Source organism: Lycium barbarum, chromosome 11 (assembly GCF_019175385.1).
Source record: "Lycium barbarum isolate Lr01 chromosome 11, ASM1917538v2, whole genome shotgun sequence".
In the NCBI taxonomy this organism is placed as follows: domain Eukaryota; kingdom Viridiplantae; phylum Streptophyta; class Magnoliopsida; order Solanales; family Solanaceae; genus Lycium; species Lycium barbarum.
Window position 1 is genome coordinate 90029038 of NC_083347.1, and position 17493 is coordinate 90046530.

At 38.4% G+C, this 17493-nt stretch overlaps 1 protein-coding gene across 1 annotated transcript; it reads left to right on the plus strand.

Annotated features, from left to right (window-relative positions):
• Positions 1–5588: 5588 nt before the first annotated feature.
• LOC132617184 (nuclear pore complex protein NUP54) lies at positions 5589–16741 on the plus strand. Its single transcript, XM_060332131.1, has 9 exons — positions 5589–6120; positions 9915–9968; positions 10253–10312; positions 10422–10532; positions 14810–14875; positions 14986–15072; positions 15337–15438; positions 15517–15660; positions 16410–16741. The coding sequence occupies exons 1-9, from the start codon at positions 5749–5751 to the stop codon at positions 16518–16520; spliced, it is 1107 nt and encodes a 368-aa protein (XP_060188114.1). The 5' UTR covers positions 5589–5748; the 3' UTR covers positions 16521–16741.
• The last annotated feature ends 752 nt before the right edge of the window (positions 16742–17493 follow it).

The window sequence follows — 17493 nt, forward strand, 5'->3', positions numbered from 1 at the left end:
TCATTCAACCAATATTTGTGTGTTCAAGCCAACTCAGTATTTATGTTAGCTACATTCAAGATGCAGTAATCACGTCGTGTCACATCATAAGTATTAAGATACCGTGTGAGTTGTGTGTTGGTAATTTAGTTAGCTGACAGGCGTTTGAGAAATGTCGTGAAGGTCTGAATTATGAAGGAAGTCCTGCCATAAATTTTGTAGATTCCAGAGTTAGTAGCGATTTTTAACCACTAGTCATAAATCGAGGACAAATGTTTCATGATTCTCATTCATGTAGGCGCTACACAGTTTCATGTTGCCCATGAACATGTTTCCATGTAATTACGTATTCAGTTCTCATGATCCATGACCATGTTCCCATGTAACCATGTCAAGCTCTTATGTTTTACGTCATGTTTCTTTCATGTTCATGTATTCAAGCCATGTCCAGTCATATTCTTAACCATGACCCATCATTCGAGGACGAATGATTCCAAGGGGGAGATATTGTAACACCCCGTACCTTTAACCTAAGCTTTGACCATGATCCTAGACTTAGAAAACCAGATAAAAAATGTGTGAATTTGAAATTTCCTCTTCAGTTGTAAGATGGTGGTTTATGCCTATGAACAGTGACCGTATTTCATTATACGGCCCGTATTTGAAGTCATAAACTAGTACCAAAGATTTCTGAGCATTCTGGAATTTGAAACTTAGAGGTTACATCGTTAAATACGGATTGTATTTAAAAATACGGCCCTTATTTCAAAATGTATTTGGAATTTGGGAAAACTTCCTTGACGAAAGTTGTAGAGCTTTGAAATACCTTTCCAACGGCATATTATAGGGGTCAAACGGACATCTGTGCAAAGAGTTATGGTCATTTTACTGAAGAGACGCAGTGCAGTCCATACGGAATACGGACCCTATTTCAAAATACGGCCCGTATTTAACTGAGTGTAAAATTCAATTTCCAGAACAGTATATATTCATCCATATCAGTTCAAATCATTATTTTTCATTCCTTCAAGCCCTAGAACGACCTCCTACCCTCTTCCATCATCAAGAACACCAAGGTAAGCCTACTCTAATTATTCCAACTCAATTCTAACATATACTCTAATAATCTAAGCAAGAAATCATTGTTCCTAGTCCAGGGTTTTCAAGAAAACCCATCTCAAGGTTCAAGAATCAAGATTTAGGAAATCTTCTCCAAAATTCAAGTCTTTAATTCAAGTTTTGGAGCAATTAAGGTATGTAGAACTTCCATCCACATGTGGGAATCTCTACGTTCTTCCCCATGCTCCGTTTCTTGATATCCATTTAGTTCAAATCCTAGGGCATTAAACCCAACATATTGGTAGCCCGTATTTATGTACATGAATTTTGTATCTATATTCATTATTGTATTCCTAATTTTCCATTACGGTTATTAGGAACCCTAACTTAATCCATGAATCATGAATTCTTCCTCATGTGTTCTCATTATGTTTATATGAAACTTTATGATTTTATCTAGCAAGTTACAAGCATATTTTCAAGTCAATTATATATATAATTATGAACTATTGTTATTACTCATGAATCAAGAACATGTTTGCAAGACTATGACAAGTTATCTCATGAAACCATATTATAAGTTATTTCACGAAAATCATGGGCTTCTTAGCCAACTATATCATGTTCATGTTTTTGGGATTTGCTTAGTTAACCGAGAAGGCTCATATAGCCTGAAACTACGTAGCCACCGTAGGATAAGGGTTGTCAGCAAGGAGGCAACACCTTCATTATGCAGTTTGGATCCTTACATGCTTATTATTACTTAAATCTCATATCCCTGGCAAGGTGTGAGTGTTTTGCTGATAGGACGCAAGTACCAGATCATGTTGTCGGTTATACTATAGCATTCCCCACGTTACAACAGTTTTATATACATGTATTTCCATTGATTTACTGTTTTCAGACTTTACTCACGTTTCATGCTCATGTTCAAGTTACATTCAGTTTCAGTTCATGTCCTATACCTATGTTGTGTCATGTTCTTCGTTTCAGCAGGTTTTACATACTAGTACTATTCACCATGTACTAACGTCCCTTTTGCCCGGGGCCTGCACTTCACGGTGCAGATACCGATTTTTAGGAGCATACACTTGCGCAGTAGGATCACCTCAGTTATCAGCTTATTGGTGAGCCCCACTCCTCTCGGGGTTCAATATGGAGTTTGCATTAATATTCAGTTATGGTAGTCTAGGGCCATGTCCTGGTAGTTAGTATTCAGACATGTTTTAGAGGTTTCATAGATAGATGTTAGCTCACAGAGTCAGTTATGTTTTCATGCGTGCAAACTATTACGTTTTCATGATTTTTCATGCTATAAGATAACTTCAAGACTTTGTTCCGCAAATTACATTTTCATGATTCATTTAAATTGCATCATATAGATTATATTGGTTTGATACCCATGTTGACAAGCAAGCCATGACGTTCGCTCGGACACATGCAAGCAAGTCCCGAGTGTCGTGTTATGCCCAGGCCATGGTTCGGGGCGTGACATCGGGTCTCTATTCCAAGGGCATACCCGACTAGGAAACCATAGGTCTATCACTACGAATACGTGGGGTGTAACTTTCTCGTCATTTCTATGCATACATACGTTTCACTGATCAAAGTCTAACTAAAGTAAGCCGTAACCTACCTCAAATGCCGAACAGGAGTCACGTACTACTTCACGTGAGCTTTCCCCTTCCGAAGTGCTTCAGAACAATCGAAGTCTAATATTAACAATGCTAAGTAAGTAAATGACCACAACAAACCAACTAATCGGAAAGAGTAATGGGTGGAGAACTGCTTCAAAATACCCTTATCGACACACGAGGGTAAAACCGGAAATTAAGGGTGAAATTACAGTACCCATAGTCTCATTAGTCATTATCCTTAATTTTATCGAGCTCTAACCACAATTGGTCCTTCAATTTCATCGATTAAGCCAAAACCCCCAAATTAGTAAGAACCCTAAATTCATGAATTGATTCTAGAAGCCAAGAGAGATTCAATCCTAGAATCTATTAATCCACAATTATAGATTATAAAATTAGTATTTCAAACAGCAATGACCGATTAGATTAGAGGGTTTAATGATTAATGACCTAGGTTTCATAACCCATCACCCTCAATCACCATTTACCACCATGGATACGAGTAAAGGAAGGGCAAATGCAAGATTATGGGTTAAGAACTTACCTCAAGATGATTCCACCAAAAGCTCTCTTAAAATCATCCCCAATGTTCTTTAGACTTAGGTTTTTGGTGAATGGAACTAATGATTCGAAATTAGGAATAAAAATAGGAATTCTGGTTTAGCGATTCATGTTGGGGCGAACCATTTCCGCTCCCGCCTTAGCGGATTCCCATCCGCTGGGGAAGATTTCATTAATTACGTCATGGTTCCGCTCCTGCGAACCAAAGCCTGCTGGGGCGAACATCCTCTGTTAGGGTGAGACACCAGAACCAGAAATTTTCTAGTTTCACCAAGTCTCAACCCAAAACCCCGACAACCATCCGAGACCTCCCGGATACAAACAAAACATGCAGACGCAAGTAAAAACATGCTACGAATCCATCCGTGACCTCGGAATTCTCAACGGAGGTCACGTTGACTCGATCAACCCCCAACCGGCTAAAATCAAGTTTCCAACCAAGTACCCAAAACGCACCCGAAAGCCTCGGGAACCAAACCAGCCACCCCACTAAGTCACAAACGACCCTCCGGGACTCACGGAATAGACAGAATTCCGAAAACGTCCGTTTATCCAAAAGTCAACTATGGGTCAAACCCTTTCACTTAAAAGGTTCTAATTCCTTCAACTTCCACTAGAAACGTCCGAATACCTCAAAAATTGGGTTGAAGGGGTAATATGGTCAAAATACGCAGTCGTTACACTACAACCACTCACCACACACCCAATGACCACCCCACTCACCACCTACTTATTTTTTAAAGTTTTTATTTTTATCCTCTATCATAATTTTATTAATATATACTATAAACTAGTTTGTAATGAAGGGTTAAGGTTATTTTAGTAAACTTACATGTTATTATACATTATCATACAGTCAAACCAAATAATAAAAATGTTATTAAACCACAACAAAAGAATAGTGTGCGATTATGAAACCATGGGTAAGGAAGGAACATCCAAATAGAGTGTAAAGAAAAGGTAAAATACATCAAAACACCCCTAAACTTTACCCAAAATGTCGATATCACACCTAAATTATACGAGCGACCTATTACACACTTCAACATCTAAAAAGTGAATTTAATACCCCCCAGAAGCTGACGTGGCACAAAAAAAAATTATGATTAAAAAATAGGTGCGTTTTGTTGATTTTGTTTTTATCTTTTTATGTTTTTTTTTTTTGCTAAATATACCCCCACCCTACCCCGCCCCCTCTTCTTCATCTTCCTCTTCTCCTCCACGCCCCCCCCCCCCCCACTGCCGTCGTCCACCTCCACGTCACCCCGCTCCCTCTGCTTCTCCACCTTTACGCCACCTCCTTCATTTCAAATTCACAAACAAAAAATCTGAAATATAACTCATTTCTTCTTCTCCAAAAATCACCCAATGATTTCTCCAACCAGCCCAAGCAACACCCACCACCACCTCACCGGAAAAATTGAATTGAGGAACAAATCATCCAATTCCTCCTCAAATTCGTCCCACTTACACTTAAATTCGTCCAAGTTTAGAAAACAATAGGTAACTATAATGAAGAAATTACACGAATTGCCCTTCAAATAGACTTTTAACAACAATGAAGAAATTACACGAACTGCCCTTCAAATTGCACAATCACTAAGGACAAAATGAATTTGCAGAAATGGAGTCTATCAATATTACTGTGGTTACTTCAAATATGCCATACGGGATATCAGATGGATCAAATCCATTTTTTGATGGACGTAAAACTCCCAAGTTCAACTTGGAAAGAAATGGAGTCAAAATTAAAATAATATTTTTTTTAAATTATTCCTCCACTGCCCCCCCCCCCCCCCCGACAACCCCACCCCACGCCACCCCCATCTCTTCCAGCTTCAAACCACCGCCACCGCCACTGCCACCCCGCCCTCCCTTCTCCGCCACCCTACACCCCCAAACCCTTTTTCTTCATTTCACCAACACCACCAAACCCTGAAGGGACTGCGTGCAATTTCTTCACTGCCGGGAAGGAGAGGACGAGCAGTGGTTGCAGCAGTGAAGCATGAAGGGCTTGGGGAGTCGGGGGTCGGGGTGGGGCGCGGGGTAAGGGGTGGTGGGGGTGAAATGGAGAAGAAGGAAAAAGAAAATAGTGCAAATTAAAAAGAAAAAAGAAAAAGTACTGAAAATAATAAAATTTATTTTAATTTCCACGTGGCGCTGACGTGGCATGCGCATGTGGAACACCACACGCTGTGAAAGTGGTATAATACCTTGCAGGAGGTATTAAATTTACTTTTTAGATGTTGAGGTGTGTAATAGGTCGCTTGTATAATTTAGATGTGATATCAACATTTTAAGTATAGTTTAGGGGCGTTTTGATGTATTTTGCTAAAGAAAAAGAAAAATAAAAGAAGACATACTAGGATTCGTGGAGTGAATAGAGAGCAAGGTCGGAATCCTCAACCCCAAAAGAAAATGGCGGCACTACATTGAAATTCACTCAGTCAGTCAGTCAGTCAGTGTACTCCCTAAGTTAACCTAGGGCTTGTCCCTTCTCACCACTGCAACAATGTTCGGCACTCCTTCTTCCACCCCAGCCTTTGGCACTCCCTCTTCCACCCCAGCATTCGGCACACCTTCTTCCACTCCAGCGTTCGGCACACCGTCAACGCCAGCATTCGGCACTGGTGGTTTTGGATCCTCACTATTTTCAACCCCATTTTCACAGCCACAGCAACAACAAAGTTCGTTATTTCAAACACCACAGAGTGCGGGAGCGTTCAGCTTTTCCACACCTCCCACGCTGGCACAGTCAACTCCATTTGGTCAACCTAATGTTGCTCCTTCAGCCCTTCCGTATGCAAATGCTTCTACTCAGTTGACTACTCAGATGGCTCCTGTCGCTCCACTTCCCTTTTCTCTCGCCGATAGGGATATACAAGTATTATTCTCTTCTACTCTCAATTTTGTTTAGGGGTCGTTTCATTGCTGGTTACTGTTATGTAGGTATTAGTAATGCTGGGTTCCTATTTTAGTTATTCCAATTTTAGAAAGGAAAAAAAATCATGATAAAGCAGTCTGAAAAAAGGAGCAGCAGCTACACAAATAAATAAGATAATCGAATTACAAGAAACAACAGACAGTAGCAGAAATCAACGGATAAGAAACTATAGAGCAAAACTGCGACTACTAGTACGAAAAGATAAGCGGGACTACCTACTAGCCTTCTACCTATTCTGAGTCCTCCGTAACCTCTTATCTAAGGTCATGTCCTTGGTAAATTGGAACTGCTCCATGTCCTGTATAATCACCTCCCCCAATACTTCTTTGACCTACCTCTACCTCTCCTAAAACCCCATAGCCAACCTCTCACACCTCCGAACTGGGGCATCGGTGCTCCTCTTCACATACCCAATCATCTCAGCCTCGCTTCCAGCATCTTGTCCTCCCACTCCCACCTTGTCCCGAATATCTTCATTCGTAATCCTATATCTCCTAGTGTGCCCACACATCCATCGCAGCATTATCATTTCTGCAACTTTCTTCTTCTAAATGTGAGAGTTCTTGACTGACCAACACTCCGCCTCATACAACAAAGTCGGTCTAACCACCACTTGTAGAACTTGCCTTTAAATTTTGGTGGCACCTTCTTATCACACAACACTCCGGAAGCGAGCCTCCATTTCATCCACCCTGCACCAATACGAGATGTGACATCATCGTCAATACAAAGATCATGTACCAAATTTCTGTGAGAAGTTGTTTGTTGAATCTGAAAGTTGATGACATTGTGGGAGGAAGAGCAGTTGGAAAAACTAACAGAGGACGAGAAAAAATGGATTCAAAGGCCTTATACTATTGAGGAGGTGGAAAGAGTAGTCAAGCTATTCAGAGCAGATAAAGCACTTGGGCTAGATGGCTTCAATATGTTCTCTTTTCAAAAATGTTGGAACATTGTTAGGGAGGATGTCTGGAAAGCAGTGGAGTGGTTCTATCAGGAGAGCCTTCTCCAAGAGCATTAATTCTACTTTTATTGCTCTTATTCCTAAAAGGAAGGGAGGCAGTGGAAGTGAAAGACTTCAGACCTATTAGCTTGTTGGGAAGTGTCTACGAAATAATTGCAAAATTGTTGGCTGAAAGACTAAATAAGGTGATTGGAAAACTGATATCAGATAATCAGAATGCCTTTGTGAGAGGCAGGCAAATTTATTGATGCTGCTATGGTTGCTAATGAATGTGTGGAATGCTTATTTAAGAGGAAGATTAAAGGGGTGGTTTGCAAACTTAATCTGGAAAAGGCGTCTGATCATGTGAATTGGTCATGTTTGTTAAATGTGATGAAACAAATGAATTTTGGAGAGAAATGGATTAGGTGGATAAAATTTTGCATATCCACAGTTAGCTTCTCAGTTTTAATTAATGGGAATCCACAGGGATACTTCAATTCACATAGGGGGCTAAGACAAGGGGATCCCCTATCTCCCTACCTATTCTTGTTGATGATGGAAATCTTAAGTAGAATGCTTAAGAAAGCAGGACATCTAGGATGGATCAGGATGATACCTTGATACTTTGTGAAGCTGAAAAAGATCAACTTCTACATCTCAGAGGCGTACTACTAGCTTTTGAGGCTGTGTCGGGTTTGAAAGTAAACTTGGCAAAGAGCTGTGTGCTTAGTATTAATACTGAACACTGTATTGATGAGCTGGCAGATGTTATAGGATGTAAGATAGAGCAGTTACCAACCCCTTATTTAGGACTACCACTTGGAGCCAATAAGAATGATTCAAAGATGTGGCAGGGGGTCCTGGATAGGTGTAGTAGTAAATTGGTACCATGGAAGATACAATATTTCTCTTTTGGGGGTAGATTTACATTGATCAATTGTGTGTTGGATGGTATTCACTCTTTAAGACGCTAACAACAATAGAGAAAAAGTTGAATTCTATGAGAAACAAATTTCTCTGGGAAGGCAATTCAGATAGCAAAAAATTCCATTTGGTCAGATGGTAGGAGGTAATCAAAGGAAAGAAAGGAGGGGGGACTAGGAGTGAGGAATCTGAAGTTGCATAACAAAAGCCTGTTATTTAAATGGCTCTGTAGATACAATGATAACAGTAATAGATTATGGAAACAGTTGATTGATGCCAAGTATGGTAGGAAGGACATATGGACACCTTGTTAGTTCAGTCTTCTTCAAAGGGGGGAGTGTGGAGCACAATCAGTAAGTTATGGAGTGAGTACAGTCAATTTGTGAAACTGAAATTGGGGAATCGTAGTAATATTAAATTTTGGTCAGATATATGGCTGGGAAGTGAAAGTCTTAGATCAAAATATCGTTCTCTATATAACTGCTCCACAAACAAGAGTGAAAGTGTATCAGAATTCTACTAAAGCACTGGTTGGCAGTTGATTTTAAGGAGGGGTCTCAATGATTGGGAAGTTGATGATTTTGCTCAATTGGTGGACACTGTTAGTCTGGAAGATAACGAGAGAGACTCTTTAATCTGGACAGCAAACAGTGATGGTATCTTTACATTTAATAGTTGTTACAAGCTGCTACAAAAACAACAATGGCGCTATCAACCAGATTGGCAATGGAAAGCGATATGGAAATCAAGAGCACCTATTAAAGTAGCTTGTTTGGATTGCAGCAAGGGAAGCTTGTTTAACTCAGGAGAACTTGCAGAAAAAAGGAATCACTCTTTATAATAGGTGCTACATGTGTGAAGAAGAGGCAGAAACAGTCCATCATCTATTCATTCATTGCAAAGTGGCAAGACAGTGCTGGGAGCTCGTTCTAAATTTACATGGTGTCAAGTGGGCAATGCCTTCCATTGTGAAGAGCCTGTTGGATTCATGGCAACACCTAAGGATGGGTAAACCTCAAAAGCTAGTTTGAAGAACAATTCCTCTGTGAGTTCTGGACAATATGGCTGGAAAGGAACAGGATTTGCTTTGAAGCAAAAGGCAGCACGTATCCAGGATTAAAAATAGATGCTTATTAAACTTTGTATGTTTGGTGTCAAAGACAAGTTATGGAAAATATGGAGCAATTTATGAATTTCCTAGAGGAGATAGGGGGTTTGTAGTTGCCCTGGTATGGCAGGGCTGTTTTTGTTGTAATTCTACTATCTTGGTACCTTTTAATAAAATTTACCTTATCCAAAAAAAAAAAAAAAAAAAAAAAAAAGACATAAGGTGGATTGGCCAATAGCTAACAATGTAAAACACTTTTAATAGTTAATCAAGCCATACCAGACTTCCTCCGCTGATTGAAGAAAGCCTTATATGGCTTCAAATAAGCAAGAAATATATCTTATTCATAAAATTACTGAGAAAAACTGTTAGATGCTAAAAAGCATGTCGCTGCAGAATCATTAATGTTCCCGGACACGAAATAAAACTCTCTAATCTCTACTAGGCACAAGAATTTAAAATATTATCGGAACGTCTGAAAAATACTGTAATGGTGACAATAAAGGACCTGGGAATCAAAAAAATCGGAAGGATAGGGGAGTCACCACCAAGGAGCTGTCCTTAAGGGTGGCTATCCAAGGGTTGGTAGTCCGGGTCTTCTTTCTAAAACAAATGCTCGTTTATTTAAAATGTCTTTCCTTTGTATAGCAGGTTACTTACCATTTTATCCAGGTGACCAATCAATGCTTATTATGTGGAGTGACTACTACAACTTAAACTCGTTTGTTTATAGTTGTCTGTGTATATTTGTTTCAGGCAATCGTTGATGCGTACAAGGAGGAGACTGGTAACCCTAAGTATGCTTTCAAGGTTCGATTTCTTTTCCTACTAGGCTAGCTTATTTTTGAGAGGTGAGTGAATCAAATGTAAAAACTTAGATACACAATAGTATATCATCACTTGTTAAGTAGTAACTGAATTGTTTATTTATTTCATTCGAGCCGTTCGCTAGCATTGTGAAGATATTTAAACTTGGTTTTGGTTATTTTGATATGTCAGTTGTTAATAAATTATGATTGGAAGGCTTCCATCTTTTGGGTGTGTATAGAGGGTTACATTCTTGTCATTTATTTGTGTTTATGGTTGTTTTGCAGCATCTTTTGTTCAGTGTGACGGAACCTCAACAAAGGACGAAACCTGCAGGAGTATCTGATGTGAGTTCGATATGATTAAAGTTTTCATTTCAGTGTAACATCCTGGTTTCTTTGCTTGTTTCTTGCTGATAGTAGTTGGTAAGTTCGATGAATTAGTTTTGATTGCCAGATTATGTGGGCAGAGGCAATGGGCAAACTTGAAGGCATGGAGAGTATTGACCGTGAGCGCCTGTGGCCTCAGCTTGTTCAGGGCTTCAAGGATCTCTCCGAGCGACTCAAGGTACCTAGAAGATAATCACTAGTAGTGTCTTTGGTAAGATAGAAAATGATTTCTTGGGAAATGTATTTCTTAAGGAGAATGTTTCCAGTGTTTCAGTACCTTGAAATCTGGAAAATGTTTTCCTTAAGAAAAATTATTTTCACCAAAATGGGAATAATAACTTCCTCCTCTCATGCACAGAAGTCGTTTTCTTTTACAAATCCCAACTATTATTTGGTATCACTTATTTCAATCAACACTGAAATAGCGTTTATCAGCCTTTAGTACACAAAATATTATCCTCAAATCTATATTACAGCTTGTGCAATTACCATATTTCACATACTTTTATACCCTTAGCAAACTGGAAATTACAGAAACACTTTCCTTGATACCAAATGCATCCTAGGTAGAGGATGTTCTGCCATTGCTTGAACTCTAGGTTAGCGATTCCATAATCTTCTCCTGTAATTGAATGGATTTCTTCTTAAAACTTGGAACAACCCATCGTTGCCAGCATATGTTTGGAAATTTTAGCAACTGGTATTGTTTTTGGGATTAGTTTCTGGAAAACAACATGCTTGTAGAATTGATTGTGGAAAACAGTCATGTTTAGGAAGATATAACTTACCTACGACAATTGTAAATGCTTTCACATGGGTGAAAGTTTATTGTTTAGAACTGACTAAAGATTTTTATTTGCTAGTAAAAATGTAGTTACGAGTAGTCAAATGGACAAAATTAAAGAACAAACCATATCTGTTAAAAGGAGGGACCAATATGCAATTTTGGAAGTCCCCAAGGACTGTTCCTGGAGAAAGCATCTTTAGGCTGGTTGCACTGATTTCTGGAAACTGAAAGAAACCTGAAAGTATGTATTCTATTTTTGAAATGAACAAGTGATAGGTTTCAAATTTCCTAGCGGTTTAAAATATTTCATAGATAATTCGGAAATGATATGTGAGGCGAAGTTTGTAAGTTAGGGAACTGATCTTTGTAAGTTACATGACACAATGTGCAACTCTTTGTTCATATCTAACATGGAATCTACATCTTTTACATAAACCAAGTTGCACCAAAAAGCTAGCAAAAAAGTACATCTGAGTATAAGGCTATGTGTGTATATATATATTCCTCCTTTTGCCTTAAAAAGTTTTTCTGTTTCTTTCTGTCCAAATTGTCCACCAAATGACCCAAGGTATGGTGCCCCGAATCTTGTGTGCCTTCTCGTTTAGCCCGACTCTGTTCCAGCTATGCCAAAATTCTAAAACAGAGTGGGGGCATTGTCCAGTTCATGTCAAAAAATGGCAATGAACATGCACCAAATCTGGTTAGTCACCTTGCTGTGAAAAAATAGTTGACATGCCTCTTCAGGGTTCTTTTCATAAGGAGACATATGCCAGAGAGTTTCATTCCTCTTTTCTGAATATTAGATTGAGTGAGACATGCTCTTAGCCACCAACCAAGAGAAGCAAGATATCTTTAAAGGTGCTTTGTTGTACCAAATCTTTCTCCAAGGCCAAGAATTAGTGCTGCAATTTGTTAAAAAGATTGTAACATAACCTTAAGGACCAAATCCTATTTGAAAGACCTTCCTGTTTAGTAGTATCCTCCTTTTGCTTCTATACCTCTCATAGCAAGTGATTCGGGACTGGCCCAACTGTTTTCTTCTTGGTTATCGCCTGTAGCAAGAATCCATCAGATGGTTCATTAGTTTCTTCCTCTAAATGTTTGTAGGATACCAAGCTGTTCTATTGCTTGTAGTGTGGTTCTCAAGGACTTGCAACTGAGAATTTCCTTTTCTTAAGTTGAGTTTGGAATCGATATTGGCTCCCTTTGCCCCGCTGTTGTGTTATTGTGATAGATATAGCTTTAATTTTAAATTCTCCAATCAGCTTTACTGATACCTGACCTCTCTGGCTTACCATTTATAGCCATTGTAGCATCCCTGACATTCTGAACTTGACAAGTCTTGACGTGTATATTTAGATTGCAGCTTAAAAAGTAGTGCACTCAGTCCCGTGTCATACCTACAGAAGTTAATAGTGAATGAGGACGTGTCGTTGAATCCAGTTCCTAGAAGCTTATAGCCTGTTTGGCCAAGCTTTTGGGAGGCGAAAAGTGTTTTTTTTTTTTCAAAAAGTGGGGTGTTTGGCCAAGCTTTTGGGAGGCGAAAAGTGTTTTTTTTTTTTCAAAAAGTGGGGTGTTTGGCCAAGCTTTTGGGAGAAAATAAGTGCCTCTGGGGAGTAGGCACACGCTGTGTTTCAGAAGTTAAAAAAGTAGTTTTTTCCCAAAAGCACTTTTGAGAAAATACACTTAGAAACACTTTTTAAAAGCTTGGCCAAACACTAATTGCTGCTAAAAAATGGTTTTTAAGTTAATTGGCCAAACACAAACTACTTCTTACCAAAAGTGCTTGGCCAAACAGGCTATTAGAGTTTCTTCTAATGCTTCAAAATGAGTACGTGGAATACTGCCTAAAAGTTCCTCTCTCTATTACTCAACTATATGAGCTATTCAAAAGTAATATACAGAGTTAAAGAGTTCAATTTTGCTCTTTTCTCCACTTAATAAAACATTCTTTTTGTTATATACTCCCTCTGTTTCATAATAAGTGGGAGCTGTTGACCGTTATCATCCCTATTGTTTTATCTCAATTATCATTACATCCTTATAATATCACACTTAACCGATATCATCCCTTAAGTTACCCAAACTTGATAAAAAACATCCCTCCGTTAGTTTTGCTATCCTTTTCTAACAGTGCCTTCTTTCTCACGTGCAATTCATCGTTTACGTTATATATTTTTTAAATTCTAGCCTCTCCTTTGGAAACAGAAACATACAGGGAACTACATTAAACCAGCAACATCAGAATATTTTTTCTCTAAAAACCTCATAGATTGATCCAAGTATCTAACCCATATCACTAGTCCCCATCTGTGAAGCTAGCTCATGAGAGAGATGTGCAGGGTGGGGGTTATGGTGATGCTCATAGGTAGCAGACTCGCATCAGATGATGTGTATCTTCTCTTTCCTTCTTTGCTCCAAACCCACAATTAACAAATCGATGAAATGTTAAAATTAGTTTGTTTCACCTCTTGAAAGGTTCATTTCATGATGGTTTCTATGACATGTGGTACTTATTGCTTCACTCATCATAGCTATGGGCCAGATTAGGTAGCCTCTCCGGTTTACAACTTATTTGTAATCGCTTTTTCTGTTCTTTAAAACCGGCACCTGAGTCAAAACATTCCGAGATAGGGGGCTAAAGCTGACGACCATCAGAACTCCTCGGAATAACTTATGTTTTCTTTTTCACTTCTCGTTTCTTCCTGTGCTAAACACTAATCTATCAACATAGGTGTCAACAATGATAATTTTTCTATTGGGATCAATTTTGATCCTTCGCCAAAGAAATTAAAGCACTATCTAGACATTTTGGCAAGAAGCAAAAAAATTGAAGAAGAAAGGCTAAAATTGATCTCAGATCGGATTTTGAGATGGTATATGATCAAATGGCCGGTGAAGAAGGTCCCCTGTTGCTGGGTATTAGACTTCTCCAAGTCAGTTGTTTTGTCCATGATGAAAACAAGGTCCCCTGAGCTTGAGGATTTTTTATTAAAAAAATAAAAATAAAATAAATAAATAAATAAAAAGATCAAGCATGTGAGATACGAAGGCGGCATCAGAAATAGACGGAAAAGTTAATGGAGGGACGTTTTCGGTCAAATATGAAGAACTTAAGGGATGTTTTCAATTAAGTAAAATACTATAAGGATGAGATGAAAGTTAAGCTAAAACAAGAAGGATGATATTGGTCAAAAGCTCTAATAAGTGGTGTTTTTAGGTTTGGCACAACCCTTAAGAAAACTACTACCTCCTAGAAAGTGAAAAGTGTTTTTACTAACTTATCCTATCAAATGCCTTGAAAAAGTAGTAGCTCTTTAGTGGTTTCTTGGTTATGTAAAACTTCATTTATCTAAGAGTAAAATTGGAAGAAAAAAATCAATGCCTTGATTTTGTGAAACAACACTTATTATGAAATGGAGGGAGTAATTAACTAGTTAACTTATTTAATTTTTGTCAGTAAGGTTAATATTTGGATTTTCTAGTTCTCAGCTTTGCAGGACTAAGCTCATATGTGAGAGGACGTTTCAATCATCTGAGATGCCTTTGCATCACAATTTCTCATTTTAATCATGGCCTTTCATTTGTTTCTATTTTCCCCTTAAATTGGGCCCCGGGGTGGGAGGCGTGGTTCCTGGTAATTGATATTTCCAATTGGATTCGTGTAGCTTCAAGATCAAGTCATAGTTTCAGATGCTGAGAGGGTGCAAATGACGCAGAGCAATGTGAAGATGGTTCGTCTCCTTTCTCCTCTCTAATTGTGTGCCTGCACATTGTCAGAGATATGTCTTTTGATGTCTGTGCATTACACTGTCCTTGTTGGCTTGACCTTCAATAAATGCAGCTGCAAAGGCATTTTCAAGCTGATACCCTTCCTTGGATTGAAAGAATGAGACACAAAGAGCAAGGTCTTCAAAGACGCCTTTTGAGGGTGCGGTTTTTATTTGGCCTTTCTTATAATCTTAATTTTCTACTAGTAGAAACTTGCAAACCTGCTCTTTCGGTTTAATTATTTATTGTCTTATGCTTAAACCAAATTAGCTAAGCATCTACTTTGTGAGGCGTGTCCTTTTCGCGGATCACTGCCATGCTTATTTTCGCTTCCAGTCAGATAATTACATAAGACTCTTGTTTGCACTATTAGGTTCAACGGTTATGCTTATTTTACTGTATTTCTTGCTCCCCTGCACTACAGGTGATGAGAATACTGGAGGCACTTGAAGGTAAAGGTTGTCGATTGCCTTTGATTAAAGGAGAGGCTGAATTGGCGGAGAAGTTGGCTGCCATCACGAGACAGGTTTAGTAGCCTAGTCTGTTAACTTATTGAGTGCTTTTTGGCTGTCTAGACTTCCTGACAAATAGATACAACTTACAGTTAAAAGGTTCTGGAGCAGAACTTTCTAGGAGGGTGCAGAATCTGCTCACAATATGCCGTGTTCAAAATGGCCTTGGAGGTGGTTCTGTTTATCTCCCTGGTTCAACTAAAATTCATGAACAAAGTCTTGCTGACATGCAGGAGGTATGAGAAATAACATTCTGTCGGCAACAATAGTTAAATGTTGTTCGTTATGGCTTTCTGTAAGTCGTGGTTGTCTAATAGCACTTCGTAACCATATTGACTAGTCTAAGATGTGCTTCAGTTTATCCAAAATAAAAGGTACGATATGTGCTCTTTGCTTCTACACGGCCACATGCAGGAGCTATGAGCAAAACATTCTGTCTGCTACAATAATTAAATGATGTTCCTCATGGCTTTCTGTAAAATGTGGTTGTCTAATAGCACTTCGTAACCATATAGAGAAACGTAAGATCTGTTATAGGTTTTCCCAAATAAAAAATGTGCAATATGTGTGCTCTTTGCCTCTGTCACTTTCCTGCCATGATACTTGTTAAACTCCCAGTGTATCTGCTTTTTAAGGGACTATCAGTGAATAAGATGTAAAGCTGTTCTGGTATAATATCATCTCCCTTTGGTAATTTAACAGACCGACAGGCGGGATAGTAAGAGGTAAAAGGAATTATGAAAATGAAGAGTTATATTACTATCATGAGTTTGCCCCGAGTTGGATGAATGGATGAATTTAATCGGGAAGTGCATTAGTGAGGCTCAGACATATTGTAGTGGAATCCTTGAAATTTGTGACGTTTTAGCAGATTCAATTCAGATTCATCTGATTTCCAAAGAGTGTTGTTTCTTCTGAGTGCATGTCTTACCTACATCTACTGCAAATGGTTTCGTAGACTAATCAAAATCTTCCATTTGGGCAGGTTTTGCAGCAGCAAACCGAGGCTATTGCTAGGCTTGGCAATGTATTGAAGCGAGATATCCGCGACGTGGAGATCATAATGGCTGAGGAAACAGAAATGATGGAAGGCTGATTATAGAACAACCTTGCCAACTGATTTCTGTTTTGCTTGTATATTCATGGTTTTCGTGTTAGGTGGTATGAAGTGATAATGGATACCAAACATACTTGAATTGTATGAGATCAAATTTTGTTCAGCTAGCAGGGCCAGTGTTGATAGAGTTGCAATTCGTACGGGAATGATGAACTTGCTCTGGTTAAATATTTCCAGTCTAGCTGAAGTTACAACAGCAATTAACGCCTCGATACCAAATAATTAGGGAGTGAGCAATATGATATATTACTGTAATGTGATTCCATTTAAGTTCATTTCAATTTAATACTATATAAAATAACATTAAAACAAAAAATTTTAAGTGTTAGAACTAACAATAAAAAAAAAAAAAAAAAAAATTGTTAGAAGCTCTTTATATTTTCGAGGCCGACTAGCCTAGTTGATATATCTGCATGCTTCGTTTTGACATTCTGTCCTTATACTCCTCGGAGTTCCATTTAAGCACTTTACATGTTCAAACAAACTATTTAAAATAACTGACTATTGATGAAGTTTATGTGGTGTTTATTTTGTTGAGTTGCAAAAAGAGTGTGAGTTGGACGCTTATAAAGCGAGTAGATATAATGACCTCTATTTAAAAAAAAATAGAGGTTAGAAAGAAGGGAATAAAGAAAGGAAAAGAGATAGTGGTCAAAACACACCTAAAGTATCACTTTTTTGCTAGTTCCTTATTAGGTGACGTTTCTTATCTGAAATATTACTAATTATTTATTAAAACACACTCTTTGAAGTTGACTAGACCTAGTGTTTGAACACAATTATCAAAAGGCCCGTGACAACTTAATTTACCCATAAAATTTTGTTCACATGGCAGTTGACTCATTAATCTCGAGTCGTGTTTTAATAAATAATTGGTGATAGTTCAGATATAAACTTGCAAAAAATTATACTTCAGGTGTGTTTTTTACCATTATCTCAAAAGAAAAAACCC